The sequence below is a fragment of the Cherax quadricarinatus genome, chromosome 19 (assembly GCF_038502225.1).
Source record: "Cherax quadricarinatus isolate ZL_2023a chromosome 19, ASM3850222v1, whole genome shotgun sequence".
Lineage (NCBI taxonomy): Eukaryota > Metazoa > Arthropoda > Malacostraca > Decapoda > Parastacidae > Cherax > Cherax quadricarinatus.
In genome coordinates this window covers 25,445,714-25,467,090 of record NC_091310.1, presented here as the reverse complement: position 1 = coordinate 25,467,090, position 21,377 = coordinate 25,445,714, and the positions used below count along the sequence as shown (strand labels likewise).

Sequence of the window (21,377 nt, the reverse complement as noted above, 5' to 3'; positions counted from 1 at the left end):
AGAAAGATCTGTAAATTGTCCTAAGAAGTAGGTTGATAGACAGCAACCGCCCAGGGACGTACTACCATCCTGCGAAGTGAGTGCAAAATGGAAGCCTGTAATTTACATGATGGTAGGATTGCTGGTGTCTCTTTTCTGTCTCATAAACACACGGGATAACAGGTATATCTTGCTACTTCTACTTACACTTAGGTCATACTACACATGCATGTACAAGCATATATATACACAAGCCCCTCTGGGTTTTCTTCATTCTTCTTACTAGTTCTTGTTCTTCTTTATTTCCACTTATCTCCATGGGAAAATGGAACAGAATTCTTCCTCTGTAAGCCATGTGTGATGTAAGAGGAGACTAAAATGCCAGGAGTCAGAGGCTAGTAACCCCTTCTCCTGTATATATTACTCAATTTGAAAGGAGAAACTTTCATTTTACCTTTTGGGCCACCCTGCCTTGGTGGGATACAGCCGGTGTGTTGAATGAAAGATCTGTAAATTGTACATTTATTGCTACTTTTTAACATCAATCTAATTTAAATGACACTTGGACTACACCCCCATTAGCCTATTATATCAAAAGTTTACTGTACTATGATAAACAAGTGCTGAAAACTGCAGGTTTTTTATCCAATCCCATCCCTGGTCTTGCTTCAACCTCTCCTTAACACACCTATATATTGTAAGATAAGCACATACTATATCGCTATATTTTGTATTGTTACTGAAGTAACTAGTACCTCTTGTCCTGCTAAACTAGACAATTATATCTCTTACTGTCAGTTTTTATGAATTAACCTTTAACTTGCATCTATTTTTTAGTTACTACAATTTTTTTTTCCAACAAGTTGGCCATCTCCCACTGAGGCAGGGTGACCCAAAAAAATACTTTCATCATCATTCAACACTTTCACCTCACTCATACATAATCACTGTCTTTGCAGAAGCACTCAGATAGTACAGTTTACAAGTCCCTCCAAACTGTCAATATCCCAGACCCCTCCTTTAACCCTTTCAGGGTTTCCGACGTACTAGTACGTCTTACGCACCAGTATGTCTTACGCACCAGAGTTATTGAAGTACTAGAACACGTATTATTATTATTATTATTATTATAATCAAAAAGAAGTGCTAAACCACAAGGGCTATACAGCACTAGTACACGTAAATTCTAGCGCCTTCAAATCTAGCGAGGGAAAGCTGGTAGGCCTACATATGAAAGAATGGGTCTATGTGGTCGGTGTGGACAGCATAAAAAAATTCCTGCAGCACACATTGCGTAGAGAAAAAAAAAACTTTGACCATGTTTTTAGTTTAAAACAGTGACTTTGCACTGTATTTTTGTATGGTATTTATGGTTGTATTCTAGTTTTCCAGGTCTCATTTTACAGAATGGATGACATATTACAGAAACTGAGATGATTTTGAATGGTTTCACAATGAAAGGCACCTTGAAATTGAGCTCCAAGTAGCAGAAATGTTCGATTTTTGCCAAAGTTCAAAAGTAAACAAATCATGCCGTGAGTCTACTATTCTTTCACAAGTGTGATGATATTATTTATACCATTTCTACACTAATGCAGTAGTCTGCATAACAGTAAATCTCCTATTTTTTGTGAGAATAAAAATTCAAAGTGGAAAGAAAAAGAAATGTAAGAGGGGCCTGGGGACGTGAGAAATGAACAGAGGAAATGTTATTTTAGTGCCAGGAATGTCTGTCTTGTTTATTCTGGACCCTATTTGGAAATTGGCATCTTTTGAAATTTGTGTGAAATTGGCAAAATTGCCAATTTCTGACCACTTTATTGGATAGTTGAAATTGGTAAATGTGTGGTTTCTTGTACTCATTCAATAGAAAAAATGGAATTCTAGAGAAACAGTTATGATTTTTGTCGACTTGTACACTGGAATTGGCCGAAAATAGGGATCAAAGTGGGCGAAATCACCAATGCGTAAACATCATCGAGACTGCTAACTTCGCGAGAGCATAGTTCTATAAGTTTTCCATCAAATTTCATACTTTTGGTGTCATTGTGATCAGGAAAAAGATTCTTTATCATTTCATAAGAAAAAATAATTTTTTTTTCTGAAAAATTTTCAAACCTGAGAACAAGTTTAGGAGAGGGCCTCTCAACCCTGAAAGGGTTAAGTGCAGGCTTTGTACTTCCACTTCCAGGAGTCAAGTCCAGCTAAGTCCATAATAACCAGTTTCCCTGAATCCATTAACTAAATATTACCCTGCTCACACTCCAACAGCTCGTCAAGTCCCAAAAACCGTTTGCCTCCTTTACTCCTACCTAACACGCTTGCTGGAAGTCCAAGCCCCTCGCCTACAAAACCTCCTTTACCCCCTCCCTCCAACCTTTACAAGGATGACCTCTATCTCGCCTTCCTTCCCCTACAGAAAATATAGATTATCATTATCAATTCTTAAACTTGAACCACAAAACCTGCAAAAAAAGGAAAAGTTTTCCTAAAATGATTGAATGATTGGCTTTCATTTTAGGTACTGTGTCCTGAAGTTTACATAAATATGACATGAATTATTCTATTCAGTCCTCTCAAGTTTATTCATGTACATTGGTTTCTGAACAAAGATTAGCAATTTATCATCAATCTGGTCCTGTAATTGCCAGGCAGAGATGTCCAACTATACTGAATATACAACAGCAGACTTGGATCTTACCATTTTTCTATGGAAGGCAATAATGAATCCTTTGTGAGTATTATGAAGATCATTGTCATGCTGAATTGATGAGCATGTTGATGAAGCTGATGGTCCAGAAGAACCTGTTGATGATGTTAAACTGCTGCTGCTTTCCTTGTGCTCAATTACTCTACTACTCCCTGTTTCCTGCACAATACAAAATGCCATTTAAAAAATTACGCATTTTTTTACTAAACATTATTTTAACAGACAAGTTAACTTATTAAATTTAACATAGAAGAAAATCATTTCTCTTTATTTTTTAACACACCAGCCATCTCCCACCAAGGTAGGGTGACCCATAACAGAAGAAACACTTTTACCATCAATTGTTCAACCACTGCCTTGCTAGAAGCATGCTGACATCAACAGCTCAGATGACCCTCTGAACTAAAACATCCTCACCTCTCCTTCAGAGTGTAAGTAGGGCACAAGTACCATCTGACTTACGACCTGCTCGACATACGACCACTTGTACTTATGACCGTATGTCTGGCAGCATAAACAATAGTAAAATATTTAGTAAAAAGTAACATACGTTACTATGTGGGTACTTTATATAGCAAAAGTTTATTATGCCCTACCCAGTATGTTGGCAATTTTCGAAGGTTTGACTTGGGTCCATTTTGACTTATGACCGGTTGGTAGGAACCAAACTTGGTCATAAGTCGGATGGTACTTGTATTTCCTATCTTCAGGAATCAAGTCCAGTTAAACGGCTTCCCTTAATCCCTTCCTAAGTGTTACTTTGTTTACACTCCTAGAAAATCTGATCCTCCTGTAAAACATTGCAAAATTATTAACCCTTTGAATGGCCATCACAGAACTACATTATTGATGCCAGGGTTCCTCACTTAAATCTACATTTTTGAGCATAGCTCCTTTAGATAAGCTGTGAGTAGTAAAATTTTGGCCTAGATATGAGAGAATAGGTCTATACTGTGAGTGGGCACAGTATATAAGAAAATCCTGCACCACATGGTGCATGACAGGAAAGGCAAAAGTCTTAACTTTGTGTTTGGTTTAAAATAGTAAATTTGATGTGTGCATTCTAGAATGGTTTTATGAGTTTATTAGCTGTTTCTTGGTATCATTTGACAGAAGTAGCTTGAAACTGAGCTCTAAGTAGTGGAAATATTTGATTTTTGCCGGTTTTCCAGAGAACAGGTGAGGCCCCCTACACCCCCTGGTCCATTGTATGAGTTTTTAATAGGTCTGATTCAATTACTGGGACACCATAAATGATGATCAACCAATCCTGGTTATATTTTATTATCCGAAAAGTAGAGTAAATCTTCGATTGTTTGTGTAATTATGAATTTAAAATGGAAGACAAGTGTACTATAGAAGCTTGGAAATGTTTTAGTGCCAGGAATGTCTACACTGTTTACTTCAGACTCTTTTTAAATTGGAATTTTTTTAATTTTGTGTAAAATTATGCAAATTACCAACTTCTGTGCACTTTATAGGATAGTTTTAATAGTTGAATGGGTGGTTTTTTGTGCTTGACTGACAGAACACAGACATTCTAACAACACAGCTAAGAATTTGGTTGAATGGAGCAATGGTTGAATTATGCAGGTGCAAAGTTAGTGGATGAATGGAGCAATTCAATTGCTCCATTTTCGTTAGGTCAAGCAAAAGAAAAAAACATCCAATTACGTGACTGATCCTATTTTGATTGAGATCACAGTAAATGTGTTTCAGCAAGCAAAGACCAAAACAATCTTTTTTTGTTTTAAAAACTAAAATTTAGGCAATTACCCAATATACTTGAGAAAAGACCATCTTTGCATAAAAGTATGACTTTTCATGCCTGCCTTAATTTACAATGAATGGTAAAACAAACTATTACATACTAATGTTATATTCTTTACTACTGCCTCACTTAAATGTTATTTATTATAAGATTTTGTAAACAAGTACACAGTCACTAACAAGCCCAGTTGTCTCTACTTACCTGATGTGATGATAAATGACTAGACTGTAAACTTGTTCTGCTGGATGTGAGTTCAAGGCTACTGGGACTGGAGATTATGCTTTCTGTTGTACAACTGCTATGAAATGGGCTACTAACTGCCTCTGCAAAGATATCATAAACATTGTGAAAAAGTTTTTTTTTTTTCAACAAGTTGGCCATCTCCCACCTAGGCAGGGTGACCCAAAAAGAAAGAAAATCCCCAAAACAAAAATACTTTCATCATTATTCAACATTTTCACCTCACTCATACATAATCACTGTTTTTGCACAGGTGCCCAGATACAACAGTTTAGAAGCATATAAAAAAGATACAATATAAAAAGTGACCTGAAATAATATAATAAACTCCCTATAGAATATAATATCAGGGCCCCAATTATATATACATATACTGTCCTATTACACATCCCTCCAATCTGCCAATATCCCAAACCCCTCCAATAACCCTTAAACTGACCAAACGTAGAACTATGTTCGGAGCACTATGCACGTGAACATAGATCTATGTTTGGACAGTTTAAGGGTTATAGCGAAGGCATTGTACTTCCAATTTCCAGAACTCAAGTCAGGCTATATAAAAATAACCGGTTTCCCTGAATCCCTTCACTAAATATTACCCTGCTCACACTCCAACAGCTCGTCAGGTCCCAAATACCATTCGTCTCCATTCACTCCTATCTAACACGCACATGCATGCTTGCTGGAAGTCCTATCCCCTCGCCCACAAAACCTCCTTTACCCCCTCCCTCCAACCTTTTCGAGGACGACCCCTACCCAACCTTCCTTCCCCTACAGATTTATGTGCTCTCCATGTCATTCTACTCAGATCCATTCTCTCTAAATGACCAAACCACCTCAACAACTCCTCTTCAGCCCATTGACTAATACAGTGGTCCCTCAATTATCATCCACAATCCATTCCTGGAAGTGGGACTATTATCGAAATGGACGACTTTCGAATCAATTTTCCCCATAAGAAATAATGTAAATGCAATTAATCCGTTCCTGACACCCAGAAGTATTAGAACAAAAATTTTTTTTACATGAAATATAGATGTAGTACATAAACAATACAGTGGCACATGATGAATTAAACATTAACAGAATAACACTTACCTTTATTGGCAATTCTTCTTTGTGTATGGAAGACTGGAGGAGACAGATTGGATTATTTACTGTTTGGAAGGGGAATCCCCTTCCATCAACACCTCGGGTACCAATTGCTTTTCTGGGGTTACTTCTCTTCTCTGTTTCTTAATGCCACTAGGACCAGCTTGAGAGTGACTGGAGTCCTGTCTCGCAAAATAACTGTTCGGAGAGCTCTGTTTCTGGTACACTAGTAATGGCTTCACTTTGAAATCCCCACTAGCATTAGCACAGAACATGAGCGTCAGCCTGTCTTTCATAGGCTTGCGTCCTGGCTGTGCCTTTTCTTCCTGAGTAATGTAGGTCCTATTTGGCATTTTCTTCCAAAAGAGGCCTTTTTTGTCACAACTGAACACTTGTTCAGGTTTCAGTCCTTCAGTCTCTATGTACTCCTTGAATTCATGCACATATTTTTCAGCCGCTTTGTTGTCAGAACTGGCAGCCTCACCATGCCTTACCACGCTGTGTATGCCAGTACACTTCTTAAATCTCTCAAACCAGCCTTTGCTGGCCTTAACCCTTTGACTGTCGCGGCCATATATATACGTCTTACGAGGTACCGTGTTTGACGTATATATACTCATAAATTCTAGCGGCTTCAAATCAAGCAGGAGAAAGCTGGTAGGCCCACACGTGAGAGAATGGGTCTGTGTGGTCAGTGTGCACCATATAAAAAAAATCCTGGAGCACGCAGTGCATAATGAGAAAAAAAAAACTCCGACCGTTTTTTTAATTAAAATGCCGACTTTGTGGTCTATTTTCGTATAGTATTTATGGTTGTATTCTCGTTTTCTTGGTCTCATTTGATAGAATGGGAAACATATTATAGAAATAGAGGTGATTTTGATTGATTTTACTATAAAAAGAACCTAGAAATGGAGCTCAAAGTAGGGGAAATGTTTGATTTTTGCCAATGTTCAAAAGTAAACAAATGATGCCATTGTCCAATAAATGTCCAACTAGCCATTCTAATATGCAGTCATGAATGGGTTGATGTTATTTATACAATTATTACAGTATTGCAGTAGTCTGCATAATAGTAAGTCTTCTATTTTTTGTTTGAATAAAAATTCAAAATAGAAAGCAAGAGTAATATCAGAGGGGCCTGGAGACGTGACTGATGAACAAAAAAAATGTTATTTTAGAGCCAGGAATGTCTGCATTTTTCATTCTGGACCTTATTTTGAAATTGTCATATTTTTTAGTTTTCGTGAAATTGGCCAAATTGCAAATTTCTGACCACATTATTAGGTAGTTGAAATCGGTAAATGGGCAGTTTCTTGTACTCAATCGATAGAAAAAATGGAGTTCTAAAGAAATAGCTATGAGTTTGGGCGACTGGAACAAGGGAATTAGCCGAAAATAGGGCTCAAAGTGGGCGAAATCGCCGATTTGTAAACAGCGCCGAGGTCGCTAACTTCACGAGAGCATAATTCCGTCATTTTTCCATCAAATTTCGTTTTTTTGGTGTCATTACAATCGGGAAAAGATTCTCTATCATTTCATAAGAAAAAATAATTTTTTTTTTTAAATTTTGCGACACCAGGAGACACCTCAGGATTGGGGGTTGTGACAGTCAAAGGGTTAAATTCACTCACATCACCACTAGTTGCAGGCAATTTCTTTACCAAATCCTCATGCAACCGCCTAGCCTTTTCACAAATAAGCGACATCGTAAGACTATCTCCTGCTAATTGTTTCTCGTTTATCCACACCAATAATAACTTCTCAACATCTTCGAGTACTGGTGATCTCATTTTTGTCAGTATATTTACCCCCTTTGCAACAACAGCATCCTTGATTTCCTTTTTCTTGGCTATGATGGAAGATATGGTTGTACAGGATTTGTTATACATCCTGGCCAGTTCGCCCACATGTATGCCACTATCATATTGTTCAATGATGTTTTTCTTAAATTCAATCGTATTTCTCACCTTCTTTACCAAAGGCTTAGCACTAGGAGCTTTCTTTGGAGCCATGGTAGCTTATTTAGCACTTGCAAGCACTAAAATCAATGGAATATTATGAAATATTTCGTTGGAGCAAGTGAGGGAACTGTCGCTCACTGGTAAACAATGGCACACTGGCTGGGAAGGGAAGGCCCAGGCGGCTCAGAACGTGAGCACGCGTCCCGGATGAAGGACTATTAGAGAGTTACTGGACCATTTGTGAGCCAATATTTAGACGAAATAACAGGACTATTTCCGAAATGGACGACTTTCAGGCCGGACGATTACTGAGGGACCACTGTACTTTTATTAACTCCACACCTTCTCCTAATTTCCACACTTCGAATTCTCTGCATAATATTTACACCACACATTGCCCTTTGACAAGACATCTCCACTGCCTCCAACTGCCTCCTCACTGCAGCATTTACAACCCAAGCTTCACACAATACCACAATACTTTCATACATTCCCTTCTTTGCCTACATTGATAACGTTTTTCATCTCCACATATACCTCAATGCACCACTCACCTTTTTTCCCTCAGCAATTCTATGGTTAACCTCATCCTCCATAAACCAATCCACTGACACGTCAACTCCCAAATATCTGAAAACATTCACTTCTTCCATACTCCTTCTCTCCAATGTAACATCCAATTTTTCTTTATCTAAATCATCTGATACCCTCATCACCTTACTACTCTTTTCTATGTTCACTATCGACATTCTACCTTTACACACCCTCCCAAACTCATCCACTAACCTTTGCAACTTTTCTTTAGAATCACCCATAAGCACAGTATCATCAGCCAAAAGTCACTGTGTTAACTCCCACTTTGTATTTGATTCCCCATAATTTAATCCCACCCCTCTCCCGAACACCCTACCATTTACTTTTTTTACAACCCCATCTATAAATACAGTGGACCCCCGCATAACGATCACCTCCGAATGCAACCAATTATGTAAGTGCGTTTGTATGTGTATGTTTGGGGGTCTGAAATGGACTAATCTACTTCACAATACATACATGTATTCCTTATTGGAACAAATTCGGTCAGTACTGGCACCTGAACATACTTCTGGAGTGAAAAAATATCGTTAACCGGGGGTCCACTGTATATTAAACAACCGTGGTGACATTACAGATCAATGTCTAAGACCTACTTTTACCGGGAAGTAATCTCCCTCTCTTCTACACACCCTAACCTGAGCCTCACTATCCTCATAAAAACTCTTTACAGCATTTAGTAACTTACTACCTAATCCATATACAGTGGGCCCCCGAGTTTCGTGATTAATCCGTTCCAGAGAGCCTGCCGAAAGACGAAATTCACGAAACTCGAAACCATTTTCCCCATAAGAAATAAAAGAAATGAAATTAATCCGTTCCAGACACCCAAAAATATTAAAATATTTTTTTTTTTCAAATTAAATAAAGATTTATATACTGAAATCAATGAGAAATCAAGTGCATGCATATAAAAAATAATAATAACATTACACTTACCTTTACTGAAGACTTCTGGGTGGATGGAAGATGGGAGAAGGGGATAGGAGGAAGGTGTACACTATTGTTTGGAAAGAGAATCTCCTTCCATTAGGACTTTAGGTAGCAAGTCCTTATCTGGGGTTACTTCCCTCCTTCTTTTAATGCCACTGGGAACAACTTGAGAGTCACTGGACCCCTGTCGCACAAAGTATCTGTCCAGAGAGGTCTTTTTCTGGCATTTCTTTAACCCTTTCAGGGTCCGTCCCGTAGATCTACGGCTTTATGGTGAGTGTCCAAACCGTAGATCTACGCCATGAGCTCAGCTCACTCTGATAAACTGTGAGTGGTACATTTGGGCCTAGATATGAGAGAATACATCTATGTGGTATGTGTGCACCACATAAAACAGATCCTGCAGCACACTGTGTATAATGAGAGAAAAAAACTGAAATCATGATTTTTTGATTAAAACAGCAACTTTGCAGTGTTTTTTCGTATGTTTTTTATAGTTGTATTTGCGATTTCTTGGTCTCATTTGATAGAATGGAAGACATATTACAGAAATAGAGATGATTTTGATTGGTTTTAGCACTGGAAATGGCTTGAAACTGAGCTCAAAGTAGCGGAAATGTTAAATTTTTGCCGATATTCAAGAGTAAACAAACGACCTCACACGTCTAATACACGTCAGCTGGTGGGTCTAATATACATTCACAAATATGGTGATGATATTTATACAATTATTACAGTATTGCATAGCAGTAAATCTTCTATTTTTTGGTGTGAATAAAAATTCATTATGTGAATAAAAAATCAAAATGGAATTTATTTGTAAAGCCTCAAAACATGACTAATGAACAGAGGAAATGTTAGTTTAGTGCCAGGAATGCCTACATTGTTTATTCTGGACCCTATTTTGAAATTGGAATATTTTGAACTTTGTGTTAAATTGGCCAAATTAACAATTTCCGATCACTTTATTTTGTAGTTGAAACAGTTGACTTGGCGATTTCTTGTGCTCAATCGATAGAATAGAAGTAATACTAGTGAAATAGCTAAGAATTTGGTTGATTGGAATAATGTAATTGGCCTAAAATGGGAGTCAAAGTCGGCAAAATCGCCGATTCGTAAATATCGCTGACACATCAAAATTCGCGAGAGCATAATTTCATCAATTTTCCACCAAATTTCGTACTTTTTGTTTTATTACCTTCACAAAAAGATTCTCTACGATTTCATAAGAAAAAATAACAAATTTTTTTTTTGAAAATTCTTGGACACTGGTGCGTGACTCCAGATTTGGGCCTTGGACCCTGAAAGGGTTAAGATTTTCCTGAAGTGGGACACAACACTGTCATCGGACATGTTGCAGATACGGCTTGTTTCAGCTTGGTCAGGGTGATACTTTTCAACAAAACTTTGCAACTCATTCCACTTGGCACAAATCTCCTTAATCATTGAAGGCACCTCATCCACTCCCTCTTCCTCCTCCTGTGAAGCAAGTTCCTCGGCTGTGGTCTGATGCTGTTCCAGTTGAAGCTCTTGCAGTTCGTCAGTGGTTAGCTCTTCCCTGTGGTCCTCCACCAACTCTTCCACATCCCCGTCACTCACCTCCAACCCCATGGGCTTGCCCAATGCCACAACACCTTCCACAACAGGCAGAGGGTCGGCAGGGTCAGGGTCTGCCTCAAACCCTTCAAAATCCCTCTGGATCGTGTTCCTCACTTTATTTACCAAAGGGCTTGCACTAGCTTTCCTTGGGTCCATGACTTATTTAGAAGTTGCAAGCACAAAAAACAATGGATTATTATGAAATGTATTGTATGAACCCGCCAAAAAAACTCGCCGAAGGTTCAATTTCACGAAAGTCGAGGCTGCCGAATCTCGAGGGTCCACTGTACTTGCAACATCTGCTACATTGCTCCCCTATCCACTATCATATGCCTTTTCTAAATCCATAAATGCAATGAAAACTTCCCTACCTTCATCTAAATACTGTTCACATATATGCTTCACTGTAAACACTTGATCTACACATCCCCTACCCATTCTAAAGCCTCCTTGCTCATCTGCAATCCTACTCTCTGTCATACCTCTAATTCCATCAATAATAACCCTACCGTATACTTTTCCTGGTATACGTAGTAAACTTATTCCCCTATAATTCTTAGAATCTCTTTTGTCTCCCTTCCCTTTATATAAAGGAACTGTACATGCTCTCTGCCAATCCCTAGGTACCTTCCCCTCTTCCATACATTTATTAAACAAAAATACCAACCACTCCAACACTATATCCCCCCCTTGCTTTTAACATATCTGTCATGATCCCATCAGTTTCTGTTGCTTTACCCCCTTTCATTCTACATAATGCCTCACACACCTCCCCCACACTCACATCCTGCTCTTGCTCACTCCTAAAAGATGCTATACCTCCCTGGCCAGTGCATGAAATGACTGGCTCCCTTTCTTCATTGACATTTAAAAGTTCCTCAAAATATTCCCGCCATCTACCCAATACCTCCTGCTCCCCATCTACTAACTCACCTACTCTGTTTTTACCTGACAAATTCGTTCGTTCCCTAGGCTTCCTTAACTTGTTTTTCTCACTCCAAAATTTTTTCTTTCCATTAAAATTTCTTGACAGTGCCTCTCCCACTCTATCATCTACTCTCCTTTTGCACTCTCTTCGCCTTTCATTTACTCTCCATATACTCTGCTCTTCTTGTAACACTTCAGCTTTGTAAAAACCTCTCATAAGCTTCCTTTTTCTCTTTTATCACACCCTTTACTTCATCATTCCACAAATCACTCCTCTTTCCTCCTGCACCCACCCTCTTCAATCCCCTCGCCCCCCCCCCACTACTCATACTTGCACTAGCCCACCTTTCTGCCAATAGTTGCTTATATCTCATGGTAACTTCCTCCTCCCTTAGTTTATATACACTTTCACCTCTCTCTTACTTGTTGTTTCCATTTTCCTCTCGTCCCGTCTACCTCTTACTTTAACTGTAACTACAAATAAATAATGATCTGATATATCAGTTGCCCCTCTTTAAACATGTACATCCTGAAGCCTACCCATCAACATTTTATCCACCAATACATAATCTAACAAACTACTTTCCTTACATGCTGTATCATAGCTTGTACAGTTATTTATCCTTTTTTTCATAAAATATGTATTACTTATTACCAAACCTCTTTCTACACATAGCTCAATTAAAGGCTCCCCATTTTCATTTACCCTTGGCACCCCAAATTTACCTACTACTCCTTCCCCAACATTTTTACCCACTTTAGCATTGAAATCCCCAACCACAAGTGCTCTCACACTTGGTTCAAAACTCCCCATGCACTCACTCAACATTTCCCAAAACCTCTCTTTATCTTCTACACTTCTCTCTCATCTTGGTGCATATATGCTTACTATAACCCACTTTTCACATCCAACCCTATTCTTACTCCACATATTCCTTGAATTAATACATTTATATTCTCTCTTTTCCTGCCATAACTTATCCTTCAACATTACTGCTACTCCTTTAGCTCTAACTATTTGAAACCCCTGACCTAATACCATTTATTTCCCCCTACTGAAACTCTCCCACCCCCTTTAGCTTTGTTTCACTTAAAGCCAGGACATCTAGCTTCTTGTCCTTCATAACATCCACAATCATCTCTTTCTTATCATTCGCACAACATCCACGCACATTCAAACATCCCACCTTTGATATACTTTTGAAGTCTCGAGAGTTTGTCTACTCTCTGAGCCCGGCCATGGGCCAGGCTCGACTGGTGCTTGCCTGGTCAACCAGGCTGTTGCTGCTGGAGGCCTGCTGGCCCACATGTCCATCACAGCCTGGTTGATCTGGCACCTGGTGAAGGCCTCTTGAAGGCTTCTACACTTGTTCCAGCAGTGTTTCTGATATCTTCTGATAAGATGTTGAAAAGTCTGGGACCCCGGATGTTGATACAGTGTTTCCTTATTGTCCCCACCTCACCCCTGCTCCTTACTGGGTTTATTTTACACTTCCTCCCATATCTCTCACTCCACTAAGTTGTCATGGCAGTGTGTAGATCTGGGACCAAGCCCTCGAGTACCTTCCAGGTATACATTATCATGTACCTCTCTCTCCTCCGCTCCAATGAGTACATATTCAAGACTTGCAGGCATTCCCAGTAGTTAAGGTGCTTTACTGGCTCAATGTGAGCCATAAACGATCTCTGTATTTGTTCCAGCTCCGATATTTCTCCTGCCTTGAACGGGGCCATCAGCACTGAGCAATATTCTAAATGAGGGAGCACTAGCGATTTGAAGAGTGTCACCATCGGCATTATTTCCCTTGTTTTGAAAGTTCTCAATACCCACCCCATCATATTCCTGGCTGTCGTGATCTTTGTCTTGTTATGGTTTAAAAAAGAAAGGTCCGCTGACATAATTATTCCCAGGTCTTTTACATGTTCCTTACGTTCTATTTGGTGACCCTCTTGAGTTCTGTATATAGTGCTCCTATGGAGTTCTTCATTCTTTCCATACCTAAGTATCTGAAACTTATCACCATTGAATGTCATGTTTTTCTCTACTGCCCACTGGAAAACCCTGTTTATGTCTTCCTGTACTTTTTCAGTGTCCTCTACCGTACTGACTTTCATGCTTATTTTAGTGTCATCTGCAAATGATGATACAAGTGTGCTGGGTGTTTTTGTCTGTCTGCTATGAGGATGAGGAACAGCAGAGGTGCCAGGACAGTGCCTTGGGGCACTGAGCTTTTAACCTCCCTGATGCTGGATCTTGCCCTGTTCACTACTACTTTTTGTGCTCTGTGTGTTAGGAAACCGAAAATCCACCTGCCTACCTTCCCCGTAATGCCCATGGCCTTCATTTTGTGTGCTATCACTCCATGATTGCATTTGTCAAACGCCTTTGCAAAATCTGTGTAAATCACATCTGCGTTTTGGTCGTCTTTCAGTGCCTACGTAATTCTGTCATAATGGTTCAGCAGCTGTGACAGACATGATTGTCCTGCTCTAAAACCATGCTGGTTCGGGTTATGTTGGTTGTGCTGGTCCACGAAATTTGTAACCTGCCGTCTCATCACTCTTTCGAAGATTTTTATGATGTGAGATTTTAGGGCTACTGGTCTGTAATTTTTAGCGAGTGCTCTACTACATCCCTTATGTATAGGAGCTATGTCTGCACTCTTTAACCCCTTGACTGTCACAATCCCCAATCCTGAGGTGTCTCCTGGTGTCGCAAAATTAAAAACAAAAAAAAAAAAAAAAAAAAAAACTTATGAAATGATAGAGAATCTTTTCCCGATTGTAATGACACAAAAAAAATCGAAATTTGATGGAAAACTGGCGGAATTACGCTCTTGCAAAGTTAGCGACCTTGGCGATATTTACAAATTGGCAATTTCGCCCACTTTGAGCCCTATTTTCGGCTAATTCCATTGTTCCAGTCAACCAAACTCATAGCTATTTCTGTAGAACTCCATTTGTTCTATCGACTGAGTACAAGAAACTGCCCATTTACCGATTTCAACTACCCAATAACGTGGTCAGAAATTTGCAATTTGGCCAATTTCACGAAAATTAAAAAATATGACAATTTCAAAATAAGGTCCAGAATGAACAATGCAGACATTCCTGGCTCTAAAATAACATTTTCTTTGTTCATCAGTCATGTCTCCAGGCCCCTCTGATATTACTCTAGCTTTCTACTTTGAATTTTTATTCAAACAAAAAATAGAAGATTTACTGTTATGCAGACTACTGTAATATTATAATAATTGTACAAATAATGTCAACCCATTCATGATTGCGCATTACAATGGCTAGTTGGACATTTATTGGACAATGACATCATTTGTTTACTTTTGAACATTGGCAAAAATCAAACATTTTCCCTACTTTGAGGTCCATTTCCAGGTTCTTTTTTTAGTAAAACCAATCAAAATCATCTCTATTTCTATAATATGTTTTCCATTTTATCAAATGAGACCAAGAAAAAGAGCATAGAACCATAAATACTACACAAAAATAGACCACAAAGTCGGCATTTTAATTAAAAAAAAAAGTCAGTTTTTTTTCTCTCATTATGCACTGCATGCTCCAGGATTTTTTTTATATGGTGCACATTGACCACACAGACATATTCTCTCGCATGTGGGCCTACCAGCTTTCTCCTGCTTGATTTGAAGCCGCTAGAATTTATGAGTATACATATGTCAAACACGGTACCTCGTAAGACGTATATATACGACCAAAACAGTCAAAGGGTTAAGGCCCCCGGTATTTCACCCAGATCTAAGCTCTTTCTCCAAAGAATACTGAGGGCTCGTGCTAGTGGTACTTTGCACTTCTTTATACACAGAGCATTCCATGAATCTGGTCCAGGTGCTGAGTGAGTGGGCATATTTTCCATTTCTGCTTCGAAACCTATGGGATTTGTACTAATGTCAGTTAGTTGGTCTACGCGGTCTTCTTCTGGAGTGAAAAATATTTCTGCATTTTCTACCTTGCTGTTATTTAGTGGGTTGCTGAACACCGACTCATACTGTTCTTTTAGGATTTCAATCATTTCCTGTTCGTCGTCAGTATACGAGTCTCCTCTCAGTAGTAGTCCAATTCTACAGGTAGTTCTTAGCTTGGATTTTGTGTAGGAATAGAAATATTTTGGGTTTCTTGCAATATCCTGTATGGCCCTTTGTACCTCTTCTGAGAGGTATGACATCCTAAGTTTTTGCTCTAATTCAGTGATCTCTGCTAAGTCTATCTTTCCTCTGTTGTAGCATATTTAAGCAGTTCAGTAACCCGTTTTCTTCTTCTGTACCATCTCCTACACTCTCTCTCTCTCTCTCTCTCTATCTCATCTTCTTCTGGGTTTCCTCAATGTTTCATACATACTTTGTATGCTTCTGTATTCAGCTTCTCTAGGCACTGGTGGGGATTTAGGGTGCTCATGTCTGAGCAGGGGGTAAAGGAAGTTTTGTGTGCAAGGGGCTTGGACTTCCAGCAGGCATGCATGAGCGTGTTTGATAGGAGTGAATGGAGACAAATGGTTTTTAATACTTGACGTGCTGTTGGAGTGTGAGCAAAGTAGCATTTATGAAGGGATTCAGGGGAAACCGGCAGGCCGGACTTGAGTCCTGGAGATGGGAAGTACAGTGCCTGCACTCTGAAGGAGGAGTGTTAATGTTGCAGTTTAAAAACTGTAGTGTAAAGCACCCTTCTGGCGAGACAGTGATGGAGTGAATGATGGTGAAAGTTTTTCTTTTTCGGGCCACCCTGCCTTGGTGGGAATCGGCCAGTGTGTTAATAAAAATAATAAAATGTCTGATTCCCAGGGTATGTCTGATAACTCTTGGTTTATTTTTTCCCAGTCAATTCTATGGTTGTTAAAATTAAACTTACTGAACATCCCGCTTCTAACTTTAGTGATGCAGTTTCCTACCCCTGAGTTAATACTAGTTTGAACCTCTATGATGTTATGATCAGAGTAAATAGTTTTGGAAACTGTTATGTCTCTGATCAGTTCCTTGTTGTTTGTGAATATCAAATCCAGGGTATTTTCATTTCTGGTGGGATCAATTACCTGTTGGTTTAACGAGTACTTTTCACAAAGCCTCATTAGTTCCCTGGTATGTGCCTGTTGAGCCAGGGTGCTTCCCAGAGATATTTTTTGTATAACATTACTTTGCGCCATCTTCCATTTTACATGGGGAAGATTAAAATCTCCAAGGAGTAAAATATTTGGTGTAGGATTTTCTAGCCTATCCAGATAGCTATCTATCTTACTTAACTGATCTGTAAATTCCTCAGCAGTTGCTGATGGTGGTTTGTATACTAGGATAATTACAAAATTCCTATTTTCAACTTTAATGCCTAGAATTTCTATTATATCATTCGAAGAATTCAGCACTTCTGTGCAACAGAAAGTATCCTTTACATATATTCCTACTCCTCCCTGTGACCTATTGATTCTATCACATCTATACATGTTGTAGTTTTCTATCTTTCTCTCTCCGTCCAAAACATCCCTTGTATGTGTTTCTGTAAATGCTCCAAACATGGCATTCGCTTCTGTTAGGAGCCCACTGACATAACTAACTTTGTCATTTTTGTTTTATTTCAAACCCTGTATAGTTGCAAATATGAAGAAGGAATTACCAAGTGGGATGTTTTATCTCGCTTTGTGTTTCATTAGTACCACTGGTGGTGTACTACGTGGTATGTCCCTTGGTGTACATGTTCCTGGTTTCTCCAGTACTTTGATGGTTTTCTTCTTTTTCTTTTTAGTAGGCTATACAGGAAAAGGGGTTACTAGCCCATTGTTCCAGGAATTTTAGTTGACTTTTACAACACGCATGGCTTACGGAGGAAAGATTTTTATTCCACTTCCCCATGGGTATAAAAGGAAAAGCAATAAGAACAAGAACTATTAAGATAAAATCAAAGAAAACTGAGATGAGTGTGTATATATAAACATGTACAGTGTACATGCATGTGCAGTGTTACCTAAGTGTAAGTAGAAGTAACAAGATGTACTTGAAATCTTGCAAACTGATGAGACAGAAAAAAGACACCAGCAATCCTACCATCATGTAAAACAATTACAAGCTTTCATTTTACACTCACTTGGCAGGACGGTAGTACCTTCATGGGTGGTTGCTGTCTACCAACCTACTACCATATAACATATTTTAATTAAAAAAAAAAAAAATCTGCACAAGGAGCCCTTGTGCAGAATATGTTATGCCTCAATCCTGATAACAGCTGAGCCAGATGCAGAATTTTAGAAGCTGAAGTTATCCACTTCACCAAAACTACTGAGCCAAACAGTGGAATGCATATGTTGGTTGCACCTACTCTAGGCCCACACTGTTCAAGTTCCATTATTTTTTTTATTAATGTATTGACTGTTTCCCACCAAGCCATGGTGATCCAAAAAAGTAAAAACACTTTCATCTTCATTCACTTCATCACTGTCTTGCCAGAAGCGTGTCGACACTCCTCCTTCAGTGCGAAGGCACTGTACTTCCCACCTCCAGGAATCAAGTCTGTATAACCAGTTTCCCTGAATCCCTTTATAAATGTTACTTTGCTCATACTCCAACAGCATGTCAAGTCATAAAAAGCATTTACCTCACTTGCTCCTAACATGCTCATTCATGCTTGCTGGAAGTGTAAGCCCCTTGTATACAAAACCTCCTTAATATTAATTATAATGAACATGTCATCTTACCCCCCACCCACTGCTTCCACCAATACCTGACCTCACCAGGTTTAGGAAGGATACAGGAAAGCACTGGTTTGGTAATAGAGTTGTGGATGAGTGGAACAAACTCCCGAGTACAGTTATAGAAGCGAAAACGTTGTGTAGTTTTAAAACTAGGTTAGATAAATACATGAGTGGGTGTGAGTTGGGCCTGACTAGCTTGTGCTACTAGGTCTGATGCCATGACTAGGTGGGTTATTGGTCTAAGCCAGAGGGTGACATGGACCTGCTTTGCATGGGACAGTAGACCTGCTGCAGTGTTCTTTCTTTATGTTCTTATGTTCCTATTCCCACTGTCACATGAATGAGAAAGATCCCCAGCCTGTGGGCCATTATTCACATCTAGTGGTCAGATTGTTCAACTCAGGTTATTTGAAATGTTTGATCTGCAGTATTCAATTGTGCTTTACCTATTAAATAATAATTACCCTATTATTTTATTTGTTGTTTTCTTTTATCCCCATTAAAGCAAAGCCATAGTGATGAGGAAGTCTTCCTTTTGAATGGATGGTATTAGAAAAAATGAGTGACCCCAGCTGGACCAAATTTTGTCCACAACATTCAGGATGCTGGTCCAACGGGATAGATATGTGGGAGTTTAATGCATCTAAGACTAATTCATAGCTCCATCCACTCACTCTCCCAACATACAAACACTTCACTTTTGCTTGAATTTACATTTACTTTCTGCACTGTACCTACATTATCATCCTTCTTTCCAATTTCTGTTCTGAGTCACTTAATAAAACATCCTCATTCAAAGTACAAGACAACATATTTTAATATGTAAATGTAATCCAAGAATTGGATAGAGAGAAATTTTAACTTAATAGAGACAATACGATATATAAAAATGCAAAGCACGGGCAAGTAATAAAAAAAAAAAAAAAAAAAAAAAAAAAAAAAGAGAAATTGGTAGTAACTGCTTAAAAGATGAGTTTTTAAGGTAGAGAATAAAGAAACAAACCTCTTAAGCATGGTGAACTATGATGAGTGGAACGCTGTATATGAGTGAATACATGTCGGTCTCGGGGACTTCGGCTAGCAGATCGCACTTCATTTGAATGGAATGATGTAGGTGAGGGCAACTCGTAAGCAAAGAGAGCACTTCCAGACACTGTCCTCACACGCCCTTCATCCATAGGAATATACTGTAATGACAGAGATATAAGAAATTAGTACTTCTGAATATAAGCTATATCTGGAAATAATTTACACAACTTGCTGCAAGAATCATGCTTATGGAAGCAATAAAAACTTTCATGCTATAATTACATTACCGATGGAAGTCTGGTTTTCACACCTAAACAAGTGAAAATAAAATAACCCTAAAAATATGCTGAAAAATAGCTCAAAGAACTAGGAAACATGGTTGAGAGATTATATTAGTGATGGAATACCATACCAACGTCTTCCTTCTTTCTTTCAACGCACTGGCCAACATGTTGCTGAATAAAATGCAAGTGCAACACTTTGGTATCTTTAGTGATAAAACATTTCACCTGCACAACTGACATCTTGATTCAAATAAGAGGCGAATATAATACTGGAGGGTGTGTAAAGGAAGAACTAAGGAAGAGTAAGGTGATGAGGGTATCAAATGATTTAGATAAAGCAAAACTGGATATCACATTGGAGGGAGGGAGTATGGAAGAAGTGAATGTGTTCAGATATTTGGGAGTTGACTTGTCAGCAGATGGATTTATGAAGGATGAGGTTAACCATAGAATTGATGAAAAAAACAAAAAAAAAAAAAAAAGTGGTGCTTTGAGGTACAGTAGGGCCCCACTTACACGGCAGGTTAGGTTCCAGGCTACTGCCGGAAAGCAGACATCACCGGAAAGAAGAACGCCATTTTTTCCACTTATAAATGCATATAAATGCCAGATAACAAGTTTACACTAACATATACAGCGGAACCTCAGCATACGAATTTAATCCGTTCCGTGGACTTGTTCGTATCCTGATTTGTTCATATGCTGGGTCAATTTTCCTCCTTTAAATTAACTGAAATGAAATTAATTTGTTCCAGATGAATTCCTGCTCTTAGGAGGCATGACAAAATAACCCTAATATCAACTCTACAGCTTATTTATCTGTCACAATTCATTTAATATGACATAATAAACAATACAAATAACAAAGAAACCTGATATACACTCTATTTTTTTTTATTTTTATTATCACACTGGCCGATTCCCACCAAGGCAGGGTGGCCCGAAAAAGAAAAACTTTCACCATCATTCACTCCATCACTGTCTTGCCAGAAGGGTGCTTTACACTACAGTTTTTAAACTGCAACATTAACACCCCTCCTTCAGAGTGCAGGCACTGTACTTCCCATCTCCAGGACTCAAGTCCGGCCTGCCGGTTTCCCTGAATCCCTTCATAAATGTTACTTTGCTCACACTCCAACAGCACGTCAAGTATTAAAAACCATTTGTCTCCATTCACTCCTATCAAACACGCTCACGCATGCCTGCTGGAAGTCCAAGCCCCTCGCACACAAAACCTCCTTTACCCCCTCCCTCCAACCTTTCCTAGGCCGACCCCTACCCCGCCTTCCTTCCACTACAGACTGATACACTCTTGAAGTCATTCTGTTTCACTCCATTCTCTCTACATGTCCGAACCACCTCAACAACCCTTCCTCAGCCCTGTGGACAACAGTTTTGGTAATCCCGCACCTCCTCCTAACTTCCAAACTACGAACTCTCTGCATTATATTCACACAAAACATTGCCCTCAGACATGACATCTCCACTGCCTCCAGCCTTCTCCTCGCTGCAACATTCATTACCCATGCTTCACACCCATATAAGAGCG

At 39.0% G+C, this 21,377-nt stretch overlaps 1 protein-coding gene across 4 annotated transcripts in view; it reads right to left on the bottom strand.

Annotated features, from left to right (window-relative positions):
• The window catches only part of Usp32 (Ubiquitin specific protease 32), a 290,375-nt gene that overhangs the window by 68,165 nt on the left and 200,833 nt on the right, over positions 1 to 21,377 (bottom strand). For all 4 annotated transcript variants that reach the window (XM_070086560.1, XM_070086561.1, XM_070086563.1 and 1 more), the window contains 3 exons: positions 19,519 to 19,702; positions 4,662 to 4,783; positions 2,681 to 2,848 (listed from right to left, as the gene is read on the bottom strand). In XM_070086560.1, the coding sequence (XP_069942661.1) occupies positions 2,681 to 2,848; positions 4,662 to 4,783; positions 19,519 to 19,702 (474 nt within the window). The remainder of the gene's footprint in view (positions 1 to 2,680; positions 2,849 to 4,661; positions 4,784 to 19,518; positions 19,703 to 21,377) is intronic.